Raw genomic sequence first — 25,646 nt, 5'->3', positions numbered from 1 at the left:
ACACGTGAGAAGGGAGCAAAACTGGTCGCGCTGATGACGTAGGCGTTATTCCTCCGCTGTAAAAATAATTCAAGGGCGCTTTTTGTGGAATCAATCTACCGGTAAAGTATGGATATTATGGATTCTGTGCGATATTGAAAGTGTAATGTGTTATTTTCGAATGAAATGCATATTATTGGATCACGCTACGTGCACGAAGAAACCATGCGCAGACTCATAACGGCCTCAGTTCGTGGCCTGTCTGGCAAGCTAATGCTAATGCTAAAACGTCGTAATCGCGCTTTCGCTGTATATTCATTAAAAAAATATTTTAATACCTATGATCACAACATTTTTTAATGGTATTTGTTATAATTTACGATTCGCGGATTTAAACGTACCTTTCTCAAGCAAGCGAATCATCGCACCATCGTTTTATGAAAAAATATGCCCGTAAACAAAGCTCTTTTTATAGGGCAGTTGAATTCACTCAAAATATAATACGACATATGTTAATAAATTTGCTGATGCTAAAGGTTTGAGATTAAATATGTCAATTATACACTAATTCTAAGCTATCCAAATGGAACTGTATAGTGCCACTTAGCAATTTTTTGATGATGATACTAGTGCAGCGTGTTCTACCGGAAACAAATTCCTTGTGTACTCCTAGGTTGTCAAAATGTCTTCTAATAAAAATAACTAAAACATACTGTATATGCATAGAGCAGCAATTGCAGTGTTGCGACTCACAATAATTTGGGGTCAAAGATCTCTTGATGCCTATACCTAATAGTGCTCTTAATAGGGTGGGGGTATTTTTTCCACAGCAGTGCAATGAATTGGAACAAAGGTGGTCCCGGTGTGAAGCGTGGCTTCGGTTTCGGGGGCTTTTCCCTGGGAGGCGGGAAAAAAGAGGAATCATCACTCCCTGAGAAATCCCATGGGTCATTCAGGCCACCAGGATCAAGTGGCAGCGGCTACGGGAAAGGCCAATTGCCATCTTTCTACAAAATCGGTACCAAAAGAGGCAATTTTGACGAGGAGAATGCGTGAGTGTTCACTCCCGGGTAGCAGAAAACACACATGAAAAGAAGTACAGAAGTGTAATTGACTAGCTTTTCCCAACAAGGTACTTTGAGGACGACGAGGAGGAGTCCAGCAGCAGCAACGCGGACCTGCCGTACATCCCGGCAGAAAATTCGCCCACACGGCTGCAGATGAAGTCTGGCGGCGGCTCAGATAGCGATGACGATCCCCTTGACGCCTTTATGGCTGAGGTTGAAGTAAGCGGAATTAGCTATTTATTTTCGTTCTGTTCTGGGGCTGAATGGAACATCTATTTTATCGATGTGTCAGCTTTTTTTATTTATCGATCGTTATTTTTGAATTTAAGGTCATATCACCCTGTCATGGTTTGTCTCACTGGAAAAATGTCTTCTCTCCCAGAACCAAGCAGCAAAGGACATAAAGAAAATCGAGGAAAAGTCAGCCAAGTAAGTTTTTCTCTCTTGTTTAAATTGAGTGCTTGATCCAGAAGTAAAATGGCCGCAATTCAAATTGATTGTTGTGTGGCACAAAAAAAATTATATGCCACGATTGCTTTTCTGCTTTTCTGGCTTCCATAGTACATAAGAGCATTAGGGTCGCATTGAAAATACGATAAGGTAAAAATGGTCAATGAACTCAATTTTGAATTTCCAGTGTGGCCCTAAGACTGCTTTGTATGGTAGTTAGCATGCTATCATGTGAGTCTACATACTCACACGGGTGTGAAGGCTTGATGGGGGGGGGGGTTCTCTTGGGTGTATGAACGAGTCGCAGGGAAGTTTTTTTTCTCCGCTTTTCATTTCAGGGGTATTCGTGATGACATTGAGGAAGAAGATGAACAAGTGAGTAGTGAGATCTTTGCAATATATGAACCGTTTGATCGCATCTCTTTTGTCACTTGAGAAAACATCTCCCTTCCCTTTTTTTGCCATACAGGCAACATGTAGGTTGTATTAAATACTCACTGTGCTTATTTGTGTCTTTTTTTCCTTCTGTGCAGACAACAAAGCATGTCTAAGTGTTAATTAAGCTCAGAAGGATCATTCCACAATATTGACCGACAAAATTCAATATGATTGTCGGTTCAGTTGTAGACATACGCTGATGTGCTTTCTGCAGGAGGCTTATTTCCGCTACATGGCCGAGAACCCCACCGCCGGCCTGACGCCGGAAGAAGAGGAGGAGAATGTGGATTATGATAGCGACGGCAACCCCATTGCGCCTGTCGCCAAGAAAATCATTATGCCCCTGCCTCCTATTGACCACACTGAGGTATCGCAAAGTAATCAATGCCCTGATATCACCGTCCGAATTTATATTTACACGCGAGATTCGGTCGGCCATTGCCAAGATGTACTAGTCAAGCATAAATACAGGGATGCATCAGCGCCATTTACGCATTTTAACAACCACTGGTGCAACTTTGTTACTCCACTGCACCCGCACGGGCGCAAGTCAACTGCGATTAGCGCATATTGCTACATGATCCGTGCTACATATGACATACAGTGAGACCTCAACTTACGAACTTAATTGGTTACCAGACAGAGTGTGTAAGGCGAAAAGTGTGTATCTAAAAAAAAAACTCCCATAGGAAACCATTAAAATAGGAATAATCCGTTCCCGGGTTTCCATAAAATATACTTTCAACTAAATAAGCCTTACACACAACATACCTTATTCTATGTATAATAAATGTGCTATTGTATTGTAATGAAAGAAATACACTGAATTGTATCATAAAGTCACTTTATTTACATTTGTGATGGTCATTTATGGCTTGAGGGAATGGCGTTGGAGGTCGAAGGTCAAAGGGAATTGCTGTTTGGAAAGAGAGGCGCATTACATGAGGACTGTAATTAAAAAAATAAACTGTGCTGTAAAATGAAGTTTTATTTACCATTTTATTTACCATTTTCAGACACAGGGGGTCCAAGTGGTTGTTTAATTTCTGAATCTAAAAATTGACACCCCCTCTGTAGATTGATTACCCGCCGTTTGAGAAAAACTTCTACAATGAGCTCGAGGAACTGAGCAGCCTGACAGGAACTCAAGTGGTCGAACTACGGCAGAAGCTCAACTTGCGAGTAAGTATTCGTAACATGACGGAAAAGGGCCATATAATATACAGTAAAGTCTCGTTATATCGATATCGGATATATCGATAGTCCCGGTTATATCGATACTATTTCTATGCACGCACGGAGAAAATTACATGCAAACAGGGTCGGATATATCGATAGTCCCGGTTATATCGATATTTTTTCGGACTCCCTTGAATATCGATATAACGAGACTTTACTGTACATTTCATTTATAAGCGCCTTTCAAAACTTTCACGGTCACTTTACAGTCACAGGTTTTTCTGTGGGTGAGCAGCGGCAGCCACATGCGCCAGCGTTCACTCAACCCGGAAGTCACTCAAATAGATAGAAAGCTAGCTGGCTAATAGATAGCTACCTAGATAGCTAGTTGTGTTAAATTCATTCTGTCTCCTTATTATCTGTTACAAATTAGCTAGGTAGCTATTTAGCTAATAGATATATTACTAACATTACATATACTGACACACGTCACCTCCTTGAAATTATTATCCTGAATTCTATCGTTCTATCGTCTCAGGTATCCGGCGCCGCTCCGCCTAAACCTTGTACGAGTTTCGCCCACTTCAGCTTCGACGAGCAGCTGATGCATCAAATCCGCAAGTCCGAGTATACTCAGCCAACTCCCATCCAGTGCCAGGTTTCGCGAAATCTCCCAAAGTATGCAGAGAAAAACGAAAAGACGTTTGATTGCAATGTTTTCTGGGTTCCTCCATAGGGCGTCCCAATCGCTCTGTCGGGCCGCGACATGATCGGCATCGCCAAAACCGGCAGTGGCAAAACGGCGGCATTTATCTGGCCCATGTTGGTGCACATCATGGACCAGAAGGAGCTGCAGCCCGGGGACGGGCCCATTGCCGTCATCGTGTGCCCAACCAGGGAGCTCTGTCAGCAGGTATGGCGAGCTTAGATTTACCCCTCTAACTGTTTGTCGTACATACCTGCCAACTACTCTGGTTTTGCCGTAATGAGTACAGTTTTCATTATCCCATTCCGCTTTACGGTTTATTCATGAAAATTACGGTTTACAATAAAAACAATAAGTCAAGATAGTAAATACCCAACTGTCAGAGTTGTTTGTTCGGAAACTGTGGACAAAGGTCTAAACAGGAAGATTGTATTTTACTGCCGGCAGGGGACGTAGGGGCTATTTATTGAGAGTACAGTGATACCTCGGCTTACGAACACTTTAGACATGAACTTTTCGCCTAACAGCATTAAATTTGCAAGAATATAATTTTGGTATATGAATTACTTTTCGGGGGGGGGGGGGGGGGGGGGGCGTTGTCTCACCCAAAAAGAGGCAATAAAATGGCCACCGAACTGTGAGGAATGAATCAGCCAGTTTCCACAGGCTGATACATTCCTTCCATGGAGCTTGACTCGCTCTGCTGGCGGCATTTGGATGTAACACAAGGGTTTCAAAAAAACAGTACAGCTAAAATACATTGACGTGATGGAAAGACGATAAAATGCGTCTTTTTTATGGTGAGGAGGCGGTCCTTTTCTGACGTCACGTACGGACTCGTCACAAACTCAAAAACAAGACTTCCTGAATGTTCAGAGCGAGTCTTAAAATGTAAAATATAGCTATATGCGATGGAATCTTATTAAAATACGCCCAGTAGAGGTCATTTGAAGCCATTTTACAAATTATGGACACAACTTGTCAGGAGACGTCAGTTGTCCTTTAAGTAGCTGTAATGTTTAAAATCGTTTGGTTGGACCCCGGCATATTATGAGGCTTTTGTGTTTTCAAACGTTGGCAGGTATGTGCGTAGCGCTGCAAGCAAAGTTTGGGTTTGTAATTCTTCCTCGTTTGGCAGATCCACGCTGAATGCAAGCGCTTCGGCAAAGCGTACTCTCTGTGCTCGGTGGCAGTGTACGGAGGAGGTAGCATGTGGGAGCAGGCGAAAGCTCTGCAAGAAGGCGCGGAAATTGTGGTGTGCACTCCGGTAAAGAAAAAGGACACTCGACATCCAACCAAAAAAAAAAAAAATCAACAAAATTTACATGAAATTTCTTTTTTTTTTTTTTTTTTTTTTTTTTAACAGGGTCGTCTGATCGATCACGTCAAAAAGAAGGCCACATCTCTTCAGAGGGTGTCGTACCTGGTGTTTGATGAAGCAGACCGCATGTTTGATATGGGTTTTGGTGGGTTGAAATCACAAGAAAAAATACAGTATTTTACGGTGTGTAAGGCGCACCCAAAAAGCCTTGATTTTCTTCAAAAGATGACCCTGAGCCTTATACGCAGGTGTGCCTCATATGTGAAGTCATAGTAAGCCAAAATAGGTCTTGCAATTACTGTCAGTAATAATCCATTTCATTCATAAGCGCCTTTCAAAACTCTCAAGGTCACTGTACAGTCACAGGATAAGTTTTCTTTTGTGTGAGCTGTGGCAGCCACACGCGCCAGCGTTCACTCAACCCGGAAGTAAATCTAACAGATAGAGAGCTAGCTGGCAAGCTAATAGATAGCTAATAGGTAGATAGCTAGCCAGCCAGATAGCTCAATAGGTGATAGATAGATAGATAGATAGATAGATAGATAGATAGATAGATAGATAGATAGATAGATAGATAGATAGATAGATAGATAGATAGATAGATAGATAGATAGATAGATAGATAGATAGATAGATAGATAGATAGATAGATAGATAATTGCCAGACAGATATCTCGCCAGCTAGCCAGCAAATAGAGAGCCAGCTAGCTAGCCCGATAGCTGATAGCTAGATAGATAGCCAGGCAGCTAGATAGCAAATAGAGAGCCAGCTAGCTAACCCGATAGCTAGCCAGCCAGATAGCAAATAGTGAGTTTACGTTTATATAATACGTAGTGCGTAATTCAAGCCTCTACTGCAGCACCTTATAATGTGCTGTGCCTTATATTTGGACAATTTGTATATATTTATATATTATACATTCATTAAAGGTGCGCCTTATACATCGGAAAATATGGTACATTTTAAAAAATGTGAAAATGAAGAAGTCATACATTTGTTTTGTGTCATTTATTCAGAGTATCAAGTTCGATCCATCGCCAGCCACGTGCGTCCCGACAGACAAAGTAAGTGCTTTTCATTATTTTATTTCATCAATATATTTTTTTTTTTCCCCCAAGAAATATAATGAATACAATTCCCGTCACAGCACTTTTATTCAGCGCCACCTTCCGGAAGAAGATCGAGAGGTTGGCCAGGGACATCCTGGTGGATCCCATCCGCGTGGTGCAAGGAGACATCGGAGAGGTGCCGCTATTCATCATCATTGTCGAGCGTTGTTATGACGTCACAGCGGGGTTTCCAATTAGGGTCTCTCGGTAAAATCGGGCTTTCGAATAAGTTGATCGAGACAGATTTAAGGTTTGCAATTAGCATTTAGATAATAATCCATTTCATTTATAAGCGCCTTTCAAAACTCTCAGTCACTTTACAGTCAAAGGATAGGTTTTTTCTGTGGGTGAGCAGCGGCAGCCACACGCGCCAGCGTTCACACAACCCGGAAGTAACTCAAATAGATGGAAAGCCAGCTAGGTAGCCAACGGATAGCTAATAACTAGCTAGCTAGATAGCCAGCTAGCCATATTGCTATATAGCTAATAGCTAGATAGCTGGCCAGTTCCCCGTTTTTTTTCACCACTCTATAATTACAATATGAAAAAAAAAATGTATATATATAAAAAAGTTAAGAAATGTTATAATGTCATCGCCTATAGCAGTAGCTGTTTGCTCAGTGTGGCTACGTGAAAGACAGTTAAAAGTAGGATTTGAAGATTTTAAGGAAACGTTTGTCAAGTTTATGGTTTTGAGCAAACAGTGGGGGTTTTAAGACAAGGATACGGTTGGAAATGGAAGTTTTCAGACAAGGTTCGGTGTCATATAAATGAGTATAATATAAATGAAAAAGAAAAAAAGTGCCATATTTTCTGGTGCGTAAGGTGCACCCTTAATGAATGGTGTATTTTTAAACGTTTTCCGTTTATAAATTCAATGAATGAAAAGCTGTTTCAAAATATAATATATACATTTTTCCAAATATAAGGCGCCACAGTAAAGGCTGGGGTTACACACCACTTCTGCAAGGGGAAATGGGTACTGACAGTAGTTGCGAGACCTATTGTGGCTCAATATTACTTCACATATAAGGCGTATAAGGCGCATTGTCATCTTTTGAAGAAAATCAAGGCTTTTTGGGTGCGCTTTATACACCAGAAAATACAGTAAATGCCATTTTTTTTTAGGCCAACGAGGACATTACACAAGTAGTGGAGATGCTTCCAAGCGCCACAGATAAGTGGAGCTGGCTGACGCGTCGCCTGGTGGAGTTTACGTCCAGCGGCTCTGTGCTGATCTTCGTCACCAAAAAAGCCAATTCGGAGGAACTGGCCAACAACCTGATCCAGGAGGGCTACAGCTTGGGCTTGCTGCACGGCGACATGGACCAGAGTGAGAGGAACAAGGTCATCAGTGACTTCAAGAAGAAGAACCTGCCCGTCCTGGTGGCGACTGACGTCGCCGGTGAGTTAGCGCCATAATAGCGCAATAATAACAATAACAATAATAATAATAATAATCCATTTCATTTCTAAGCCCCTTTCAAAACTCTCAAGGTCACTTTACAGTCACAGGATAAGTTTTTCTGTGGGTGAGCAGCGGCAGGCATACGCGCCAGCGTTCACTCAACCCGGACGTAACTCAAATAGATAGAACGCTAGCAAGCTAGCTAATAGATAGCCAACAGATACCTAGCTAGATAACCAGTCAGAGAGTGAATAGATAGCTAGCTAGATAGCAAATTTCTAGCCAGATAGCTAATAGATAGCAAGTAATAATATTAATAATAATAATAGTAATAATAATAATCCATTTTATTTCTAAGCGCCTTTCAAAACTCTCAAGGTCACTTTACAGTCACAGGATACGTTTTTCTGTGGGTGAGCAGCGGCAGGCATACGCGCCAGCGTTCACTCAACTCGGAAGTAACTCAAATAGATAGAAAGCTAGCTAATGAATAGCCAACAGGCACACGCGCCAGCGTTCACTCAACCCGGACGTAACTCAAATAGATAGAACGCTAGCAAGCTAGCTAATAGATAGCCAACAGATACCTAGCTAGATAACCAGTCAGATAGTGAATAGATAGCTAGCTAGATAGCAAATTTCTAGCCAGATAGCTAATAGATAGCAAATAATAATATTAATGATAATATTAATAATAGTAATAATAATAATCCATTTTATTTCTAAGCGCCTTTCAAAACTCTCAAGGTCACTTTACAGTCACAGGATAAGTTTTTCTGTGGGTGAGCAGCGGCAGCCACATGCGCCAGCGTTCACTCAACCCGGAAGTAACTCAAATAGATAGAAAGCGAGCTCGCAATTTATAATAATAATAATAATAATAATACTTCATTTCTAATGATGCCGACGTCGCCTTGGGGGGATTCGCCGGCGGACATTTTGGAAATCGTTTGCCCGCAGCGGATCGGTTGCGCAAAAACCTAGCAAAAATATTATTGTGGCGGATGTCATTTTCATTATTTTCTATTAGTTTTCTTATTCCCAACTTCCCCTCTGCAGCCCGTGGTTTGGATATCCCGTCCATCCGCACTGTCGTCAACTACGACGTGGCGCGTGACATCGATACGCACACGCACCGCATTGGCCGGACGGGAAGAGCAGGCGAAAAGGGCGTGGCTTATACCCTGCTGACCAACAAGGATACCACATTTGCCGGGGACCTTGTGCGCAACCTGGAGGGTGCAAATCAGGGTGTTTCCAAAGAACTGATGGACTTGGCCCTGCAGGTAAATATTGGATGATGTTGAGAAGAAAAAAAGATTTTAACTCATTAACTGCCAGACGATGTGGAAAAATGTGACCACTCCAGTGCCAGGGCTTTTGTCATTTTCACTCAAATTCCAGGACCCACAGAATATTGAGTTTTCGGACTACATAAAAATTCAATGCAGCGTTCGCACGCTCTTCTTTCATCAGAAGAAAAGAGTTAATTCCTAAATTGTATGGTTCTGGAGTTATATGAGCTTGAAATGGGGGCGACTGTCTAAAATACAATGCATAAATATTGATTTTTATAGCGTTTTAACAACAGCTAAAGGTGGAACAAAGCGCTAACATGGAAAAAAGGGCCATGCTGCCCCCTTGTGGAAAGGGAAAAAAACATTGCTAGAGGTCTGGCCAGCGCTTTATCGGCACCCAAGCAAGAAAAACCAAAACCTGAACAAATTCAGGTATGGCGCTCCACGTCATATTTTCAATTCCCAAATATATAATTGAATGGCAGTGAATGAGTTAAAATTTAAACGATTTTAATCATAATGCGTTATCAATTATTCATGAATAATTAATTTGTGATTGATCCATTGTCGTCATTTGTAATTTACTAATTTAATCGTAAAAGTCAACATGAAATGTTTTATTTTTTTACATTTTTGTTTATTGGAAAAGACATTCCTAAAATACAGTAAAGTCTCGTTATATCGATATCGGTTATATAGATAGTACTGCTTATTACGATACTATTTCTTTGAACGCAAGGAGAAAATTTACATGCCGCAGGATCGGATATATCGATAGTCCGGTTATATCGATATTTTTTCCGACTCCCGAGAATATCGATATAACGAGACTTTACTGTAATAGTGCATGCATGGATAGCAATAGAAATGTTGTGTTTTTGTATTCTAAAAATATGTTGATTAAATAATTCATGCGAATGGAAAAAAATATGTATAATTTATTTAAGGCGACCATTTTTGCTGAAAAACAATCAAATCTGCACAAAAAAAATAATAAATCATAACTTCACCGACGTGCTACTTTTGGAGCTAACTTTTTATATTGTACTCTCTTTTTTTTTTTTTTTTATACTAGAATCCGTGGTTTAGGAAATCCAGATTCAAAGGCGGTCAAGGAAAGAAGCTTAACATTGGCGGAGGAGGACTTGGTTACAGAGAGAGACCAGGATTGGGCGCTGACACCTCTGTGAGTCTTTACATACCCGTTCACAATTATATTTTGTATTAGTTGTGTTAAGTTCATCATGTCTACTTGATTTTTAATTTACAGCGGATTATTTTCTTACAGACGGTGTTTTTAGGTGTTCAATTACCTTACATGTTTCGGCGTTTACTTCTTGTCATAGTAACATCAGCTGAAAAAGGCGCGTCACAACAACATCCTTGACACTGACGAAGGCGGAAGTATACGCCGAAACATGGAAGGTCATTGAACACCTAAAAAACGCTGTCTGGAAGAAAAGAATCTGTTGTAAATTATATTTTGTATTGTTTGGATACACAACCAAAACACTTTTTTATTTGCAATTGTACATGAAAGAAAAGCTTTGAAAAATATTATTGGTATTTTCGCTAGTCTATTTGATTTTTTTCAATAAAAACTAATAAAACTAATACAGACACTCCCCTACTTACGAACATTCGAGTTACGAACGACGATACATACGAACATTTTTGTAGTAACATATGTAGTATTCTCTCCAATTGTACATGTACAATCTTTATAGAGCATTTTTTTTATCAAATGTTTATTTTTAAGTACAAACCAATACAGTTTACTTATACAAGCCATAAACATATTTATATAAGCATGAAACTTTATCAAATGTTTATTTTTAAGTACAAACCAATACAGTTTACTTATACAAGCCATAAACATATTTATATAAACATGAAACCTACTTATATAAGCCTTAAACATACATTCTAAACAAAATATAGCACTGAATCAACTTACGAACAAATTTACCTTACGAACAACCGTTGGGAATGTGTCTCGTTCGTAAGTTGGGGAGCATTTGTAGTCGGGCTACGGTTGATGGCGGAGTTTTGTGTTCATAGTATTGGAATAAAAAAACTCTTAGGGTGATAACTAAATAAATCTTACATAAAAAAAAACTGAACAAAAGTGGCATTTGTTGACATTGCAGGATCGCAGCAGCACGAGCAGCGTTTTGGCTTCTTTGAGCGGATATGACAAACCAAGTAGCGGCGCCATGGGAGACCGTGTATCTGCCATGAGACAAGCTTTCCAGGTACATGGGAACTATTTTATTGATTTTGTCATGTGCTATAAATTGGGGATTATTTACAGTGATACCTCGGTTTACGACCGTTAAATTCATGAAAATTTTATCTTGGCATACGAACTATTTTTCGGGATACACACGGAGCTGCCACAATGAGTGATGTGACGTTCGCGAACGAGCCCGTTCTCCTAAAAGAAAATGGCAGCTGGCTTATTTTGGTCCACTATTCCCCGCCCCCAGTTGTCGGTTACAGCCACGTGATTGGTCAAGAATGCAGCAGTGATGGGGGGTTACAGACAGAGAGAGAGTGAAGCCATTCTCCAAAAAAGAACATGGCACCTGACATTTTTTTTGTCCTCTATTCCCCGCCCCCAGTTGTCGGTTAAAGCCACGTGATTGGTCAAGAACGCAGCAGTGAGGGGAGGTACAGACACGCAGATGACGGAGAGTGACAAAATGGATAGAAAACCGTGACTTTTGGTCTCGTTTCAACTTTGATAGTTCAACGGCAGAGTGTAGACTGCAAGGTTAAAATTCCCATCAATCAGGCTCCACAAACATCCCGCACAAGCCATCTGTACACTTGATGCAAAAAGCTATCAATCCAGCTAAACAGAACACAATTGATGAGGAACTAGGTCAAATTATAATTGAGAAAGCACCTACAAGAGATCATTCCTCAAGATGGTGAAAGAGGAAAGCTATGTTCCTCATCAAGTGTTTAATGCTGATGAAACCGGCCACTCCATTCCATCAAGCCATCAACGACCATCACAAAGGTAAATAAAATGGCTTTATTATACTGTACAGTTAGTTTCTTTAATTATAATATCATAACACATTTATTATACATAAAATAAGGTATATTTTGTGTAGGTTTAAGGCTTATTTTGTAGAAAATTGTGTTTTATGGGGACCTAGGAACGGATTATACTCGTTTTAATGGATTCCTATGGGAAATTAATTTTTGGGATACACACTTTTCACCTTACACACTCTGTCTGGGAACCAATTAAGTTCGTAAGCCAAGGTATCACTATATATAGTTTTTAAAAATATTTTTACACATAATTTGCCACTGATTTCATCCTTCTCAGGCTCAGTACAAAAGTCACTTCGTGGCAGCGTCCGGCAACCCGCCCAAGCTCAGCGCCAAGTCCAACAGCTCGTCCGGCTGGACCAGCGCCGGCAGCCTGAGCTCCGTCCCCACCGAGTCGCCCAGCGGTGCGGAACGAGCCCAGGCAGTCGCCGCCTCATTCGCCCTGCCGGCCTTCACCAGCGCCGGATCGCTAAGCACCGTGTCCACCGCGCAAAGCAGCGTCTCGACGCCCTCGCGGGATCGTGATCGAGAAAGAGAGCGCAGCAGCCACAACAGCCGTAACGGCGATGAAAGCAGGCGGGATAAAGAGGACAGAAAGAGCGAAAGGGACAGAGGAGACGATAACTTCGCTGTACCCGAGCCGCCAAAACGGCGAAGGAGTAGGTGGGACAGCTAATGGGGAAAACACGGCAGATAAATGCAGCGACTGTACAAAAACCCATCAAGACTGCTTTGTTCGCAGCATCCAGCAAATAGTTTGGAGCCCCAAGTATGAAAATTTGAATTATGGCCACCATACAGCCCCCTTAACTCCCACCCCTAATAAAATAAAACACTGGATTTGTTTTTTTTTTCACATTTTTTCACCGTTTTTCATCTTGAATGAATGCGAATGAGGGAAATTATCACATCCCTATTCGATAGCAAAATCTGAGAAATTAACCTTTTGTCTGCATGTTATATCTATATTGTTCCAATCATGACACCCCCACATGCTGTTTTGGGGCTCCTATACAGTCCATTTTATTCACATCAATTCATGTTAGTGAAGAAGTGCCTTCCCCTGGCATGAATCTCTCTTGTATGCTCTAGACTGCTTTTTCTCATGTTCATTAATTGATTCATATAAAAAATGTTTTGATTATTAAAGACTTTTGACTGCATACTTTTTTATGATGGTGATGTATGATTTTTTTTTCCCCCCTATACCCCAAAACATGTACGAGAGGTTCATCAATATTGAGTATTAGGACTTCACCCCCCAAAAAATATGGGTCTGGAGTTATATGACCTTGAGAAAAAAAAAAAATTCCTCAATTATATGGGTCTGGAGTTATATAAGCTTGAAATGAGGGCGTCCGTCCAAAATAAAAAGCAATGCAGCCATATTAGTTTATATAGCGCTTTACCAACAGCTAAAGCTGGAAGAAAGTGCTAACATGGAAAAAAGTGAAAGGCTACCCCCTTGTGGAAAAGAAAAGCATTGTCAGAGGCCATGGCCAGCGCCTTATCGGCACCCAAGCATGAAAAAACAAAACCCGTGCTCTATATCATATTTTCCATTCCCGAATAAATTCTTGAATGGCAGTGAATGAGTTAAATAAAAATGTAAATTACAGTACTGTATTTTTTTATAATAATAAGACATTACATTTTAAGCGCCTTTCAAAGCTCTCAAGGACACTTTACAGTCACAGACAAGCATAAGGTACTAGAATAAATAAAATACAATCACAAATAGAATACAATAAATAAAATTATTTAATATTATTAAAATTATAATTATAAATAGAAACAAGAGAGCTACACAGAAAATGCAATTTTAAATAGGTGGGTTTTGAGATGAAGGCGTAATTGTTGCGCTATGATAAAACTACGTCCTTTGTAATAATTCTGGCAAGTAAAACAAATAATGTGGGGTATTTTTGAGCTCGCAGGTCAGGGCAAAAAAATGGGCCATGTGAAGATCGTCAACTGTCCATTCGCATCTCAAGGCACCGTTGACTATAACGTGTTCGAGGGAATCTTACCATTCACTCTTTCTAGTTGGACATCATAAACTTCAGCGGCGGCGGAATAAACTTGATCGAAATACGTAAATACTTTAATTTGGAATTTATTAAACGGGGTGTATGAGGATATATCACGCGTGATTGCTTGAAATATACCACATCGTTTGAGTTATAAAGTCATGACAGCCATATGACGTTTGAGATGTCTGATTTCCATCAACGCCTCTCAAAGAGAATCGAGCCAATGGCGTGCGACCTCCTGCTCGTGGGGGAGAAGAAAAAGACTGTCGATTGAGACCCGAGAGAGGAAGACGCTCAGACACTCCAACGGCATCCTTTTTTGACAAAAAAAAAAGCCACATAGAGCGCCGAATTCAGAACAAGCTTACCGTCTAGTGTTTCCATTGCAAGACGCCCAGATGGTGAGTTACACGGCTCAACCAGCACACCGAATCCGCTCTCGGACCGCCCTCGCCCCCCTCTCCCCATCCGCGACGCTGCCCCCATGCTTAGCCGAGGTGAGGCGAGGGGGAGATGCTCGAAGCTAAACCGTTTATTTCGCTAAATTAAAATATCAATTTTCTATCATTAAAACGCTGTAATTTATTCCGCGCAAACAATTAGTTCCACGATCAATTTAAAAAACATCAGGTGATTTAAATCCACTGTGAATTTTGAATTGAATTCCCAGTCCATAAAACGAGTCGTCCTCTTCCTATCGGCACTGTTTAGCAAATGGCATTGTGTCGTCTCCTGTGTATCAAGTGTTTGTTGTAATACCAGTTCCACACACAATATAAGCAAATGTGTTGTAACAATCTCACGGTTGTTCTTTACGTTGCACAATGCACACAAAACGGTGCACTTTTCTCCATAACACAACACATTCTACGTGTACTTTACACAGGCACCCGATAAGCGGTCAAAATTGATTGACAGGATGTGATTTTAATTATGCACTAATTATTGTGGTTGTGTCTGTGTGGTAAAACTGGAACGATTTTTTTGTATCCCAATAAATTTGCCTGAAAGGGAAAATCGGCACAGTTGCAAATCTCCTTTTTGTGTTAGAAAATGAATACACGACTGTACCGTTGATTGTGACAGTTACAGACTGTATTTCGTCCCAAACTATTTTCAAACCTACTTCATCCAGTCTTTAATACACAGGTGTCAGAGTCGAAGCCCGGGGGCCAAATTTGGTCCGCCAGATCATTTTATTCGGCCCGCAAAAGCAAATCAAGCATGTCAAGCGGTGATGCTAGCGAAAGTCCGAACGAGCATTTCAAATTGTCGTATGTAAACCACAATAACAGTCATTATTCTTGACTTCAGATTTGAAAACTAGTTATTCATTAATTTGTTGTGTGTTCTGTATGTAATATGTGGAGGAGATGAAACATTCTAATACAGGGGTGTCAAAGTCATTTTTTGCCGCGAGCCACATTGTAGTTATGGTTTCCTCTCGAGGGCCGTTATGAATTTGGGGAAGCCATTAGAATGTTTAAATCCCTTCAAATATTACATATAGAGCACACAGCAAATTAATGAATAACTCGTTTTCAAATCTGAAGTCAAGAATAATGACTTTTATTGTGGTTGACATCCAAATATATGAAATTTTGGCTCAGATTTTAGCAATCATCATGGAATTTAACAAGTTTGATTTGCTTTCGCGGGCCGAAAAAAATGATGTGGCGGGCCACATTTGGCCCGCGGGCCTTGACTTTGACACCTGTGTTCTAATAGTTCCGAGAGGAAACCAGAATAACAATGTGGCCCACGGCAAAAAAAAATAGGATGTAATAATACACAAATTTCAACATGACTTTCATCATTTGTGTAAACCGATGTTGGCAAAAAGGAAATTAATTGTTTGATTATTTCAGGGTTTATTCATTGAGAACTTTCTTAAAGCTACATAGGCATATGATTCACTGATATTTGTTTGCAATTGATAAATCCGTGTTCTTGGAAGAAGAAATTTTATTTGCATTTACATGTTCACAAGCTTTACATCAAACAGGATGAGGCTTGTTTTCAAGAATTCCACACCTGGGGTAGACTTAGTATTTTGGTTGCACAATAGTCCTGTTGCACATCCACTTTCCCGAATCAGTTTTTTTTTGCGTTCAACACAATTGAATCGCTATTCTATCCTCAATTGACATTACGATGCTTTAATCAGGAGTAAAGTAGTTTTGCGTCGCTATTATCTTGCATTTAAAAATAGCATCCAACGTCAACAGCGCTGCACGCTTGGCTGAAGTTCTATCTGAACTTTGGCAGGCACCCCAGACAGGAAGTCGCTTCTGTAAAAATGCCACATCACTCTTCTGGGGACATAACAATAAGTTGTAAAATAGTCAAGAGGAAGAAGGGAGGGTAACTACACTGCAAAGTTGCAGTGAGAACACAACAAAAAAATGTACTTATTTTTTGTGGGTGTGTTTTTAGCTTCATACCAGTGGTGTTTTTTCTGCACATCGTCACATTGCTGACTGGGTTTTACATGTCGAGGCTGCGATGGAATGCTGAAGTCAAACACAGGCTACATGTCATGTTCTGCGGTATCTCTTGCACTGTTGCTTCAGGCATGAACAAAGACACAAATTTGACTGCAGACAAAGTTAACCCAATGCAGATATCCGATTCATCTTTATTGGCCAAATACAGTGATACCTCCGCTTACGGATGTAATTGGTTCCCAGACATTGTGTAATGCGAAAAGTGTGTCTTCCAAACATTAATTTCCCATAAGAAACCATTAAAAATGAGAATAATCCGTTTGCAGGTCCCGATAAAACATAATTTCCTACTAAATAAGCCTTAAAACTACACAAAATATACCTTATTTTCTATATAATAAATGTGCTATAGTATTGTAATTAAAGAAATAAACTATTGTATAATAAAGTCATTTTATTTACCTTTATGATGGTCGTTGATGTAGTTGCCTCTTAATGATATCCGAGTGAAGTTGCCATCTCGCGGTGCATCACTGCGAAAAAATAATAATATAGCTGGCTGGCTAGTTAGATAGCTAGCTAGGTAGGTTGCTAGGTAGCAAAAAAACAACAAGATGGTAGAGAAGCAAAGCTAAGTCATATTAGCTGTTGTTAGCTTTTTTTAAGGCAGATTCATTCTTGTAATGAGGTAATATGTAGCTAGCTAGATGTATGTATGTATGGATGGATGGATAGATAGATAGATAGATAGATAGATAGATAGATAGATAGATAGATAGATAGATAGATAGATAGATAGATAGATAGATAGATAGATAGATAGATAGATACTGTAAAGTATCCTTGTGAGTTTTGAAAGGCGCTTATAAATGCAATGTATTATAATAGATAGAGATTTTTTTTAACAAATCAGGGAGATGTTGTTCCACCCCAGACCTATAGGTGACAGTGTTGTGCATTCTACAAAATGTTTGCCAACTTGCTATGAAAGTGCTCCTTGTTCTGCTGAGACAAAACCCTGCTTTATTTCTTTTCACTCCTCACTAGCGTCCACCGGCGGCTATTTTGTGGTACCTAATTTATTGGATGAGCAAGCACCCTCGCCGACACTGTCGTCCAAGGAAGCAGCGTGTCGTAACCACTTCCTGTCATGTATCTAGCGCCTTACATGTACATATAAGGAAATACAAGCTGGCACGCTGGCTCCTCTCATATAAGGCGATGTTACTTGACAAGCGTTTCCATTTCCCGACCACTTGGGCCATCTTGGGAATTCATTAGCATTCTTAGTGCTAGCAAGTTAGCATAGAAATAGTGCCTTTAACCTTTGTCTACTCAGATTTGCTATCTTGCTAAATTTGGTCTTATGTTGCACGTTGATCACACTAAATTGTCTTTTTTTTTGGTCAAAAATGACTGCTGTCTGCTTCCTGTGTCCAGTAATAGTAATTTACATAAGATTTTATTTCTGGGGTCACATGCTGTGTAGCACAAACCCAAACACCAGCGTGTGTTCTTCCAATCACATCTCCGGCTTTTCCGCATGGAACTCTACGTGAAATCTTGTCGAACTATCCGGCCGTAGCCATGCCTGGAGCATCCCTCGGTGCGAATTACCACCGCTTAACCCTGTCTGGCTTTTCTTTAGCTTAAGCTTACTCAAAGTGCAGTGATGTAACCCGTTAGGCCTGATTGGCTCGATTTTGTACTTGTACACTATAGGTAAGGTGTCACTTGCAACGTATATACCTTTTACACAATCTATCAAAGTAGATAGTTTCCATTGTGGCTCTTTTGTCTGAATGGTACTGACAGCAGAATGGAGGAGATTAACTTGCTTTGCAAGTTTTCATACCTGTCAACCGGCTGTATTTTGCCATATTCTGGATGATGTTTACACATTTTTAGATGTGTACGGCATACAAGATAGTTTGTACGGGAAACGCAAAAATGGTTAAATATAATTTTGAGATTGTCATTAAATATTAGTAGTCACGTTAATGATAACAAATATCGCGACTCGTAAAGAGCAAAGTTGACCACCGAAAAGTCCGTGTGAAAAGTGTCGAAGAAACAAAAGTTCCGAGAAGACAAGTTCCGGTCAAGTGGTTTTATTTTGAAATCCAGTAAATTAAACATTTTACTATGTTTTTTTTTTCTTTTCGCCGTAATATCATTCATATTTTTTTAATAAACATACGTAATCGTAACTTAAATTCAAATTATTTTCTTGCTCTGGACATCAAAAAAAGCCACAATGCTCTACAACAAAGAACATACAGTAAAGTCTTGTTATATCGATAGTACTGCTTATTACGATACTATTTCTATGAACGCAAGGAGAAAATTTACATGCAGCAGGATCGGATATATCGATAGTATATCGATATTTTTTCCGACACCCGAGAATATCGATATAACGAGACTTTACTGTACTTGATTATTGCTAGAAATGTGTGGTCGCAGTGTCTCGTTTGGCGTCATATTAGCAAGTGTGTGTGAAGCTGGACAACAAAATGGTGGGGACAGGAGAGTAACGCTGAATACGAAACTGCCCTCAATTTTTAAAGCGAAACGGTCATGGTAAGGTCTACACCAGGGTTGTCAAAGTCATTTTTTTGCCGCGGGCCACATTGTAGTTATGGATTCCTCTCGAGGGCCGTTATGAATTTGGGGAAGCCATTAGAATGTTTAAATCCCTTCAAATATTACATATAGAGCACACAGCAAATTAATGAATAACTCGTTTTCAAATCTGAAGTCAAGAATAATGACTTTTATTGTGGTTGACATCCAAAAATATGAAATTTTGCCTCAGATTTTAGCAATCATCATGGAATTTAACAAGTTTGATTTGTTTTCGCGAGCCGAAAAAAAATGATGTGGCGGGCCGGATTTGGCCCGCGGGCCTTGACTTTGACACCTGTGGTCTACACGATTGCACGGCTGCGCTTGTGTTTGATATTCAGTTGAGGCCAGCATCTTGTTGTCAACCCCCCCCGCCCTCTCGTTGAGTCACATGACTTTCCAGACTGGAGAAGATCGTCTCCCACGGGTTAAAATGGGTGTTAGGAGGCGGGGCTAGCCAAGTTAACATTGGCGTAAAATCAATCGGAGATACATGAGAACATATTTTTGTGCTTGAACTGCTGTTTCTTTCATCTTTCTTCAGGATAACAGAAACACTGAGGAGAAGCCAGTCCAGCGGTCCAAGGTAAACAACTGTGTGTGTCCATTTTGTGCTGAAAATACCCAATTGAAGTAACTCTCTCACGTGAGTAGTGGGAGATTGAGTTCATTATATTCGGTCTTCCACTGGTACTCGCAGCCAAAGATCTGGACTGACTATATGAGATTATATAATAAACACATTTTGTCAGGCAAGTTAAGGACTAATTGGAGGACACTGATTCGCTGTGGTGACCCCTTGAAAGGGAAAAGCCAAAAGGAAAAGAAGAAGTTAAGGACTGTAGTTATAATATTAATACATTTAATTTCTAAGCACCTTTCAAAACTCTCAAGGTCACTTTACAGATAAGAACTTTTTTTGTGTTTGTTTTTGTTGCGCGGGTGAGTAGCGGCGGCCATTCGCGCAAGTGTTCACTCTACCCGGACGTAGCACAGCAGCAAAGTTATGAAAGGAAGAGGAAAGGAAAGAAAGAAGTAGAAAAACAATACAGGCGCTGCTGGAAAGGCAGCCACTCTCACGGCGCCATCTTATTTACTCGTTTTTCCCATTTTGATGTTCCTTCGCATCTATACATCCATCCATCATTCCATTTTTAATTTAAACTAAATGTATAGTCTTATTAACTCATTCACTGCCATTCCCGAATTTATTTGGGAATGAAAAGCATGATGTGAAGCGCCATTTCTGAATTTTTTTTTGTTTTTGTTTTTTTTGCTTTTTCTTGCGGTGAAGGTGCAGATAAAGTGCTGGTCAGACCTCTGGCAGTGTTTTTCCCTCACACGAGGGGGCAGCATTTGCCTTTTGTCCATGTTTGCACTTTGTTCCAGCTTCAGCTGTTGTTAAAGCGCGATATAAATCAATATTTGAATTTTGTACAGCTGCCCCCATTTCAAGCTCATATAACTCCAGACCCATATAATTTAGGAAGTAACTCTTTTTTCTGATTAAAGAAGAGAGTCTAAGGTTTCTAACACTGTATGAATGTTTGTGTCGTCCTAAAACTCAATATTCTGTGGGTCCTAAAATTTCAGTGACAATGACAAAAACCCTGGCACTGGAATGGACACATTTTTGCATATCGTCTAGCAATGAATGAGTTAATGTCCAACTTTCAATTTTTGTAATTGTGTGCTCTTCAAATTGGTTCCATTTTATAACTATAAATCAAATCTGTCTCTGATGCAAATGTTTCACTCTGGTGGTTTCTGTGTGCTCAGTCATTCAGCTTCAAGACTCAGAAGGAAGTGTGCTCGTCCTGCGAGAAGACGGTCTACCCCATGGAACGGCTGGTGGCCGACAACCAGGTCTTTCATTCCTCGTGCTTTTGCTGCAAGCACTGCAACACCAAGCTCAGGTAACCACCACGTGAACAATGTGAACCCTCTTTTAACTCATTCACTGCCAGACATGTGCAAAAATGTGTCCACTCCAGTGCCAGGGTTTTTGTCATTGTCACTCAAATTGCAGGACCCACAGAATATTGAGTTTTAGGAATACGTAAACATTGAATGCAGCATAAGAAATTTTAGACTTTTTTTTTTCATCAGAAAAAAAAGTTAATTCCTAAATGATATGGGTCTGGAGTTATATGAGCTTGAAATGAGGGCAGCTGTCCAAAAGACAATGCAGTACATACATATTGGTTTATATAGCGCTTTAGTAACAGCTGAAGCTGGAACAAAGTGCTAACATGGGAAAAAAGAGAAATGCTGCCCCCTTGTGGAAGGAAAAAAATACCAGAGGCCATGGCCAGCGCTTTATCGGCACCCAAACAAGAAAAAAACAACACGATCAAATTTGGGAATGGCGCTTTATGTCATTTTCAATTCCCTAATTAATTTGTGAATGGCAGTGAATGAGTTAATGTTTGTACAGATGCTCCCCAACTTACGAACAGTCGTTCGTAAGGTGAATTTGTTCGTAAGTTGCTTCAGTGCTATATTTTGTATGGAATGTATGTTTAAGGTTTATATAAGTATAAGGTTTATGTAAGTATGTTTAAATTTTATATAAGTATGGCTTGTATAAGTAACCTGTATTGGTTTATACTGAAATGTAATAATAATAATAATAATACATTTGATTTACAAGCGCCTTTAAAAACAAGGTCACTTTACAGTCACAGGATGAGTTTTTCTGCGCCAGCGTTCACTCAACCTGGAAGTAACTCAAATAGATAGAAAGCTAGTTAGCTAGTGAATAGATAACTAATAGCTAGCTACTGTAGTTAGATAGCTAATAGATAGCTAGCTAGATAGCCAGCCAACTAAAAGCCAGTAAGCTAGGTAGCCAGCTAGATAGATGGATAGCTAGATAAATAAAAAGTGAAGAGAGGCGTTCACTCAACCCGGAAGTAACTGAAATAGATAGAAAGCTAGTTAGCTAGCGAATACATAGCTAATAGCTAGCTAGCGAACAGATAGCGAATAGATAGCTACTGTAGCTAGATAGCTAATAGATAGCTATCTAGATAGCCAGCCAGCTAAAAGCCAGTAAGCTAGGTAGCCAGCTAGATAGCCAGCTAGATAGATAGATAACTGGATAGCTAGATAAATAAAAAGAAGTGAAGAAAGGAAACTTTTCACGCAAACTTGTGGTGTTTTGTGAGTACTTTTGCTTTGGCAATCCGCGTTCCAATGTATATGCTGTCTATAACGATATGCACACGTACAACATGTGTGTAGCTCGGCCACCAGGGGGCAGCGTATCACATACTCTCGACATTACAATAAGGGAACATTTCATGACAACAACTTGGTTGTGATTTGTTTTCTGTTCTCATGGCAGCTTGGGAAGCTTTGCCGCCCTGCAAGGTGAGTTCTACTGCAAGCCTCATTTCAAGCAGCTTTTTAAGAGCAAAGGCAACTACGACGAGGGCTTCGGGCGCAAGCAGCACAAAGAGCGCTGGGCCACGAAGGAGACAGAAAACATCACTAAGACGGCGTGAAAACAAAAAACAAACACCCCCCCCCCCCCCCCGTTTGCTTAAATTTGTTCATTTAACACCCTCTCATCCCCCAAAACTGGCCATAACTCACACCACTGTTTTGTCAATTCGTTTTATTGTTGATCGTGACCAAAAACCTCGGTAAATGGGGGGTAAATGTTACGATGCCATAATTGTTTTGTTTTTATTATTATTGTTACGAATGGTTTGCACCTATTTAAACATGTCAGCAGGCACACCCTTACACACACACACACACACACACACACTCAGGTCAACTATCCAGGCTCTTTATTGGCAGTAATACCCAAGGATTTTCTACAAAAATGTCACAATAATGAACCGCTAGCGCTCCAAAGCGCCTGGTGGGGATCAAACAGGGTACTGTTATGTTACCTCGCATCTTTTATTGTTTTTAGTTTTTACATTTTAGTTTGTTGTGTTTTTGTCTTTTTATGTGTCGACTGTCTTAATTGCATGTAGTCGGTACTAGTGGGTCCAACGGCCTTAATTTTAACCACTGGATCAGCCTTTTTGTCATAATTCTAATTTTCATTTTATTTCCAAGCACTTGGATTGCTTGTTTTGTGATATTATGTGTAAATAGCACTGTTGTTTTATTTTTGATGGTGATCCGTGAATACCCCTCCCCCCCTTCTTCCTGCCAAGTCACCGAAAACACACATTTTGTGCCATCTGTCACTTGAATCATTCCAATCATGTGAAAATACTTCATTTTTGCCAACCTTTACAATATAAAATTCACAGCGCACCACCGAAATGTCACAAAATGCAGGTGGTAGTACAGTAAAAGCATTTAATTTTTTCTGCATGTCATTAAAAATGGCTAGCATAGAAAGGTAAACAAGATACTGCCTGAACCCGTTGGCACCTGGACCTATTTCTTCACCGTGGTGCCCCCACCCCCTTCCCTTCAAATGCATGCTGCATGTGACAACCGGTTCAGAGTGCTCCTTGCTGCTGACACGGTGGCTAGTCCGAAAAATCGTTAACTGAATGAATTTTTTTTTAAATGCCTTTTTTTTAGTCAAAGTTTCCTCCGTTGTGCGGTCTGACGTTTTGATTGATCGCCAATTCAATAAGGTTTTAATACAGTACAGTGATACCTCTGTTTACGAACCTCTTGGCTTACGAACTTTTCGGTTTACGAATGTTACATTTGACAATTTTAACGGCGTACAAACTTTACCTTGGCATATGAACTTTTTTCGTACACGGAGCTGCCTCAATGAGTGATGTGTCATTCGCGAACGAGCCCGTTCTTCGAACAACAAAATGGCAGCAGACTGTTTTTGTCCTCCATTTCCCACCCAGAGTCTTTGGTTAAAGCCATGTGATTGGTCAAGAACGCAGCAGTGGGGGGGGGGGGGTTTAAACATTAAAGAGACAGGCAGAGTTGCATCTTTGATAGTTCAAAGGCACAGTGTAGACTGCAAGGTTAAAATATCCCATCAATCAGGTTCCACAAACAACCCGCACAAGCCATCTGTACACTTAATGCAAAAAGCTATCAACCTAGCTATACAGAACAATTGATGAGGTACTAGATAAAATCACAAAGTACCTACTAGGGATCATTCCTCAAGATGGGGAAAGAAGAAGGCTACGTTCCTCATCAAGTGTTTAATGCTGATGAAACTGGCCATCGACCATCACAAAGGTAAATAAAACGACTTTATTATACAGTATATTTAATTGTAATACCATAGCACATTTATTATACATAAAAAGGTATATTTTGTGTAGTTTTAAGGCTTAAAAAATTAGAAAGTAGAAAGTTGTGAACGGATTATTCTCATTTGAATGGTTTCCTATGGGAAATTAATTTTTGGGATACTCACTTTTCGCCTTACACACACTGGGAACCAATTAAGTTCGTAAGCCAAGGTATCACTATCTTGTAGAAGTTAAAAAAACGCATTGTAGGGACATGACAGACACTTGAATGACTGATTTTTTAAAATTGTGAATCGAGCATGCTGCTACCGATCAAACAGATTGAGAATTTTTTTAAGGAAGCCTTAGAACTGAGTCCATGTTTCTATCATGCCTTTTCCAAAAGTAGACTAATCACTCCATATTCCCTCTCAAACAGCCCGAATCATGCCTCCACAAAATAATGTATAAAACTTCAAAATCTGCTGTTTCATATGTATGTGTGTGTCTGTATGAGATGACTTAAATCCCCAAATGCTTTAAAATTAACGTGAAAAATGTCTCGTTTTGATTGTTGATTGGCAGTCGCCAAGGTAAAGTATCTGAACCTCAATCTGGTCAAGTGATTGACGAAAGTTTTTTTTTTTTTTATGTCAATTTGTTTTGTTAGCTTTTCATCTTCTAAAATGTATGGCTCTTTTTGCCCGTGTGATTTTTTTGTCTTTTTTTTTTTTACATTACGCACATTTGACCTGTGGTTTGAGGTGGCCTTAAAGGAACGCTTGGACTGCACTTTGCAGTCTTCTTTCTGTTCCTTTGTTTTTTTTTTTTTTTTTTATTTAACGTTTTATTACATTTAAAGCGGCCCTCATTCTTCGCCTTGATGTTTTGAACATTTGTCCTGCTTTTTTTTACATACTTTTTGGAGAAACAATAAAAAAATGCTGGTGTTGATTTGTTAATTTCTCTCAATAGTTTTATTTTTCTTCACGACGGCCTATATTGGAACGTCAAAATGATTTGGTATTTATGCTATTTAATTCCCGAGTGCCCATTAAGAATATGAGTACAGCAAATACAGCATGTACAGTGCAGTATTTTACCAAGAAACGATGTACTGTATCGATTGTCTGTTCTTGTTATTTCTAAGTATTATGGAGGACTGAAAGGGCCAAAATTAATACTGTACACTACGAATAGAGGCACAAAACGCAAATTTATCTTGAAAATACTTAATTGTTTTTAGATGTGCTCAAAATGAGAATAATATGCTGAAAATTAGCACTTAGTGTTCCCGAAGATATCTTGAAACAAGAAAATATGGAAA

General features: G+C 39.8%; 2 protein-coding genes across 4 annotated transcripts; both read left to right on the top strand.

The window, feature by feature from the left end:
* The first annotated feature begins 8 nt into the window (after window positions 1-8).
* Window positions 9-13,188, top strand: ddx42 (DEAD-box helicase 42). Of its 3 annotated transcripts, none has more exons than XM_089018027.1 (18): window positions 9-101; window positions 810-1,031; window positions 1,112-1,265; window positions 1,429-1,475; window positions 1,835-1,871; window positions 2,149-2,301; window positions 3,012-3,116; window positions 3,652-3,771; window positions 3,850-4,026; window positions 4,958-5,086; window positions 5,186-5,285; window positions 6,158-6,205; window positions 6,289-6,386; window positions 7,379-7,655; window positions 8,718-8,944; window positions 10,032-10,142; window positions 11,107-11,211; window positions 12,303-13,188. In XM_089018027.1, exons 2-18 carry the CDS (start codon window positions 817-819, stop codon window positions 12,699-12,701), a joined length of 2,502 nt encoding a protein of 833 aa, XP_088874153.1. In that variant the 5' UTR covers window positions 9-101; window positions 810-816; the 3' UTR covers window positions 12,702-13,188. The 3 variants fall into 3 exon arrangements, with proteins under 3 accessions (XP_088874153.1, XP_088874154.1, XP_088874155.1); XM_089018028.1 differs by having other exon boundaries at window positions 32-101; window positions 813-1,031; XM_089018029.1 differs by lacking the exons at window positions 9-101; window positions 810-1,031; window positions 1,835-1,871 and having other exon boundaries at window positions 1,176-1,265.
* A 1,111-nt stretch (window positions 13,189-14,299) lies between these two features.
* On the top strand, window positions 14,300-25,278 carry limd2 (LIM domain containing 2). The gene is made up of 4 exons (XM_089019386.1): window positions 14,300-14,459; window positions 19,678-19,719; window positions 20,913-21,049; window positions 22,483-25,278. Exons 1-4 carry the CDS (start codon window positions 14,457-14,459, stop codon window positions 22,640-22,642), a joined length of 342 nt encoding a protein of 113 aa, XP_088875512.1. The 5' UTR covers window positions 14,300-14,456; the 3' UTR covers window positions 22,643-25,278.
* The last annotated feature ends 368 nt before the right edge of the window (window positions 25,279-25,646 follow it).

This window comes from Hippocampus bargibanti, linkage group LG17, assembly GCF_051943395.1.
Source record: "Hippocampus bargibanti isolate YZ-2025 linkage group LG17, ASM5194339v1, whole genome shotgun sequence".
NCBI lineage: Eukaryota > Metazoa > Chordata > Actinopteri > Syngnathiformes > Syngnathidae > Hippocampus > Hippocampus bargibanti.
This window is presented reverse-complemented; position numbering and strand designations above follow the sequence as displayed.

Coding starts and splice junctions, on each gene's coding strand:
- ddx42 (XM_089018027.1), top strand. CDS start 817: ATGAATTGGAACAAAGGTGGTCCCGGTGTGAAGCGTGGCTTCGGTTTC. Junction 1,032..1,111: donor AATTTTGACGAGGAGAATGC/GTGAGTGTTCAC, acceptor TTTCCCAACAAG/GTACTTTGAGGACGACGAGG. Junction 6,387..7,378: donor TGCAAGGAGACATCGGAGAG/GTGCCGCTATTC, acceptor ATTTTTTTTTAG/GCCAACGAGGACATTACACA.
- limd2 (XM_089019386.1), top strand. Junction 19,720..20,912: donor AGCCAGTCCAGCGGTCCAAG/GTAAACAACTGT, acceptor CTGTGTGCTCAG/TCATTCAGCTTCAAGACTCA. Junction 21,050..22,482: donor CACTGCAACACCAAGCTCAG/GTAACCACCACG, acceptor TTCTCATGGCAG/CTTGGGAAGCTTTGCCGCCC.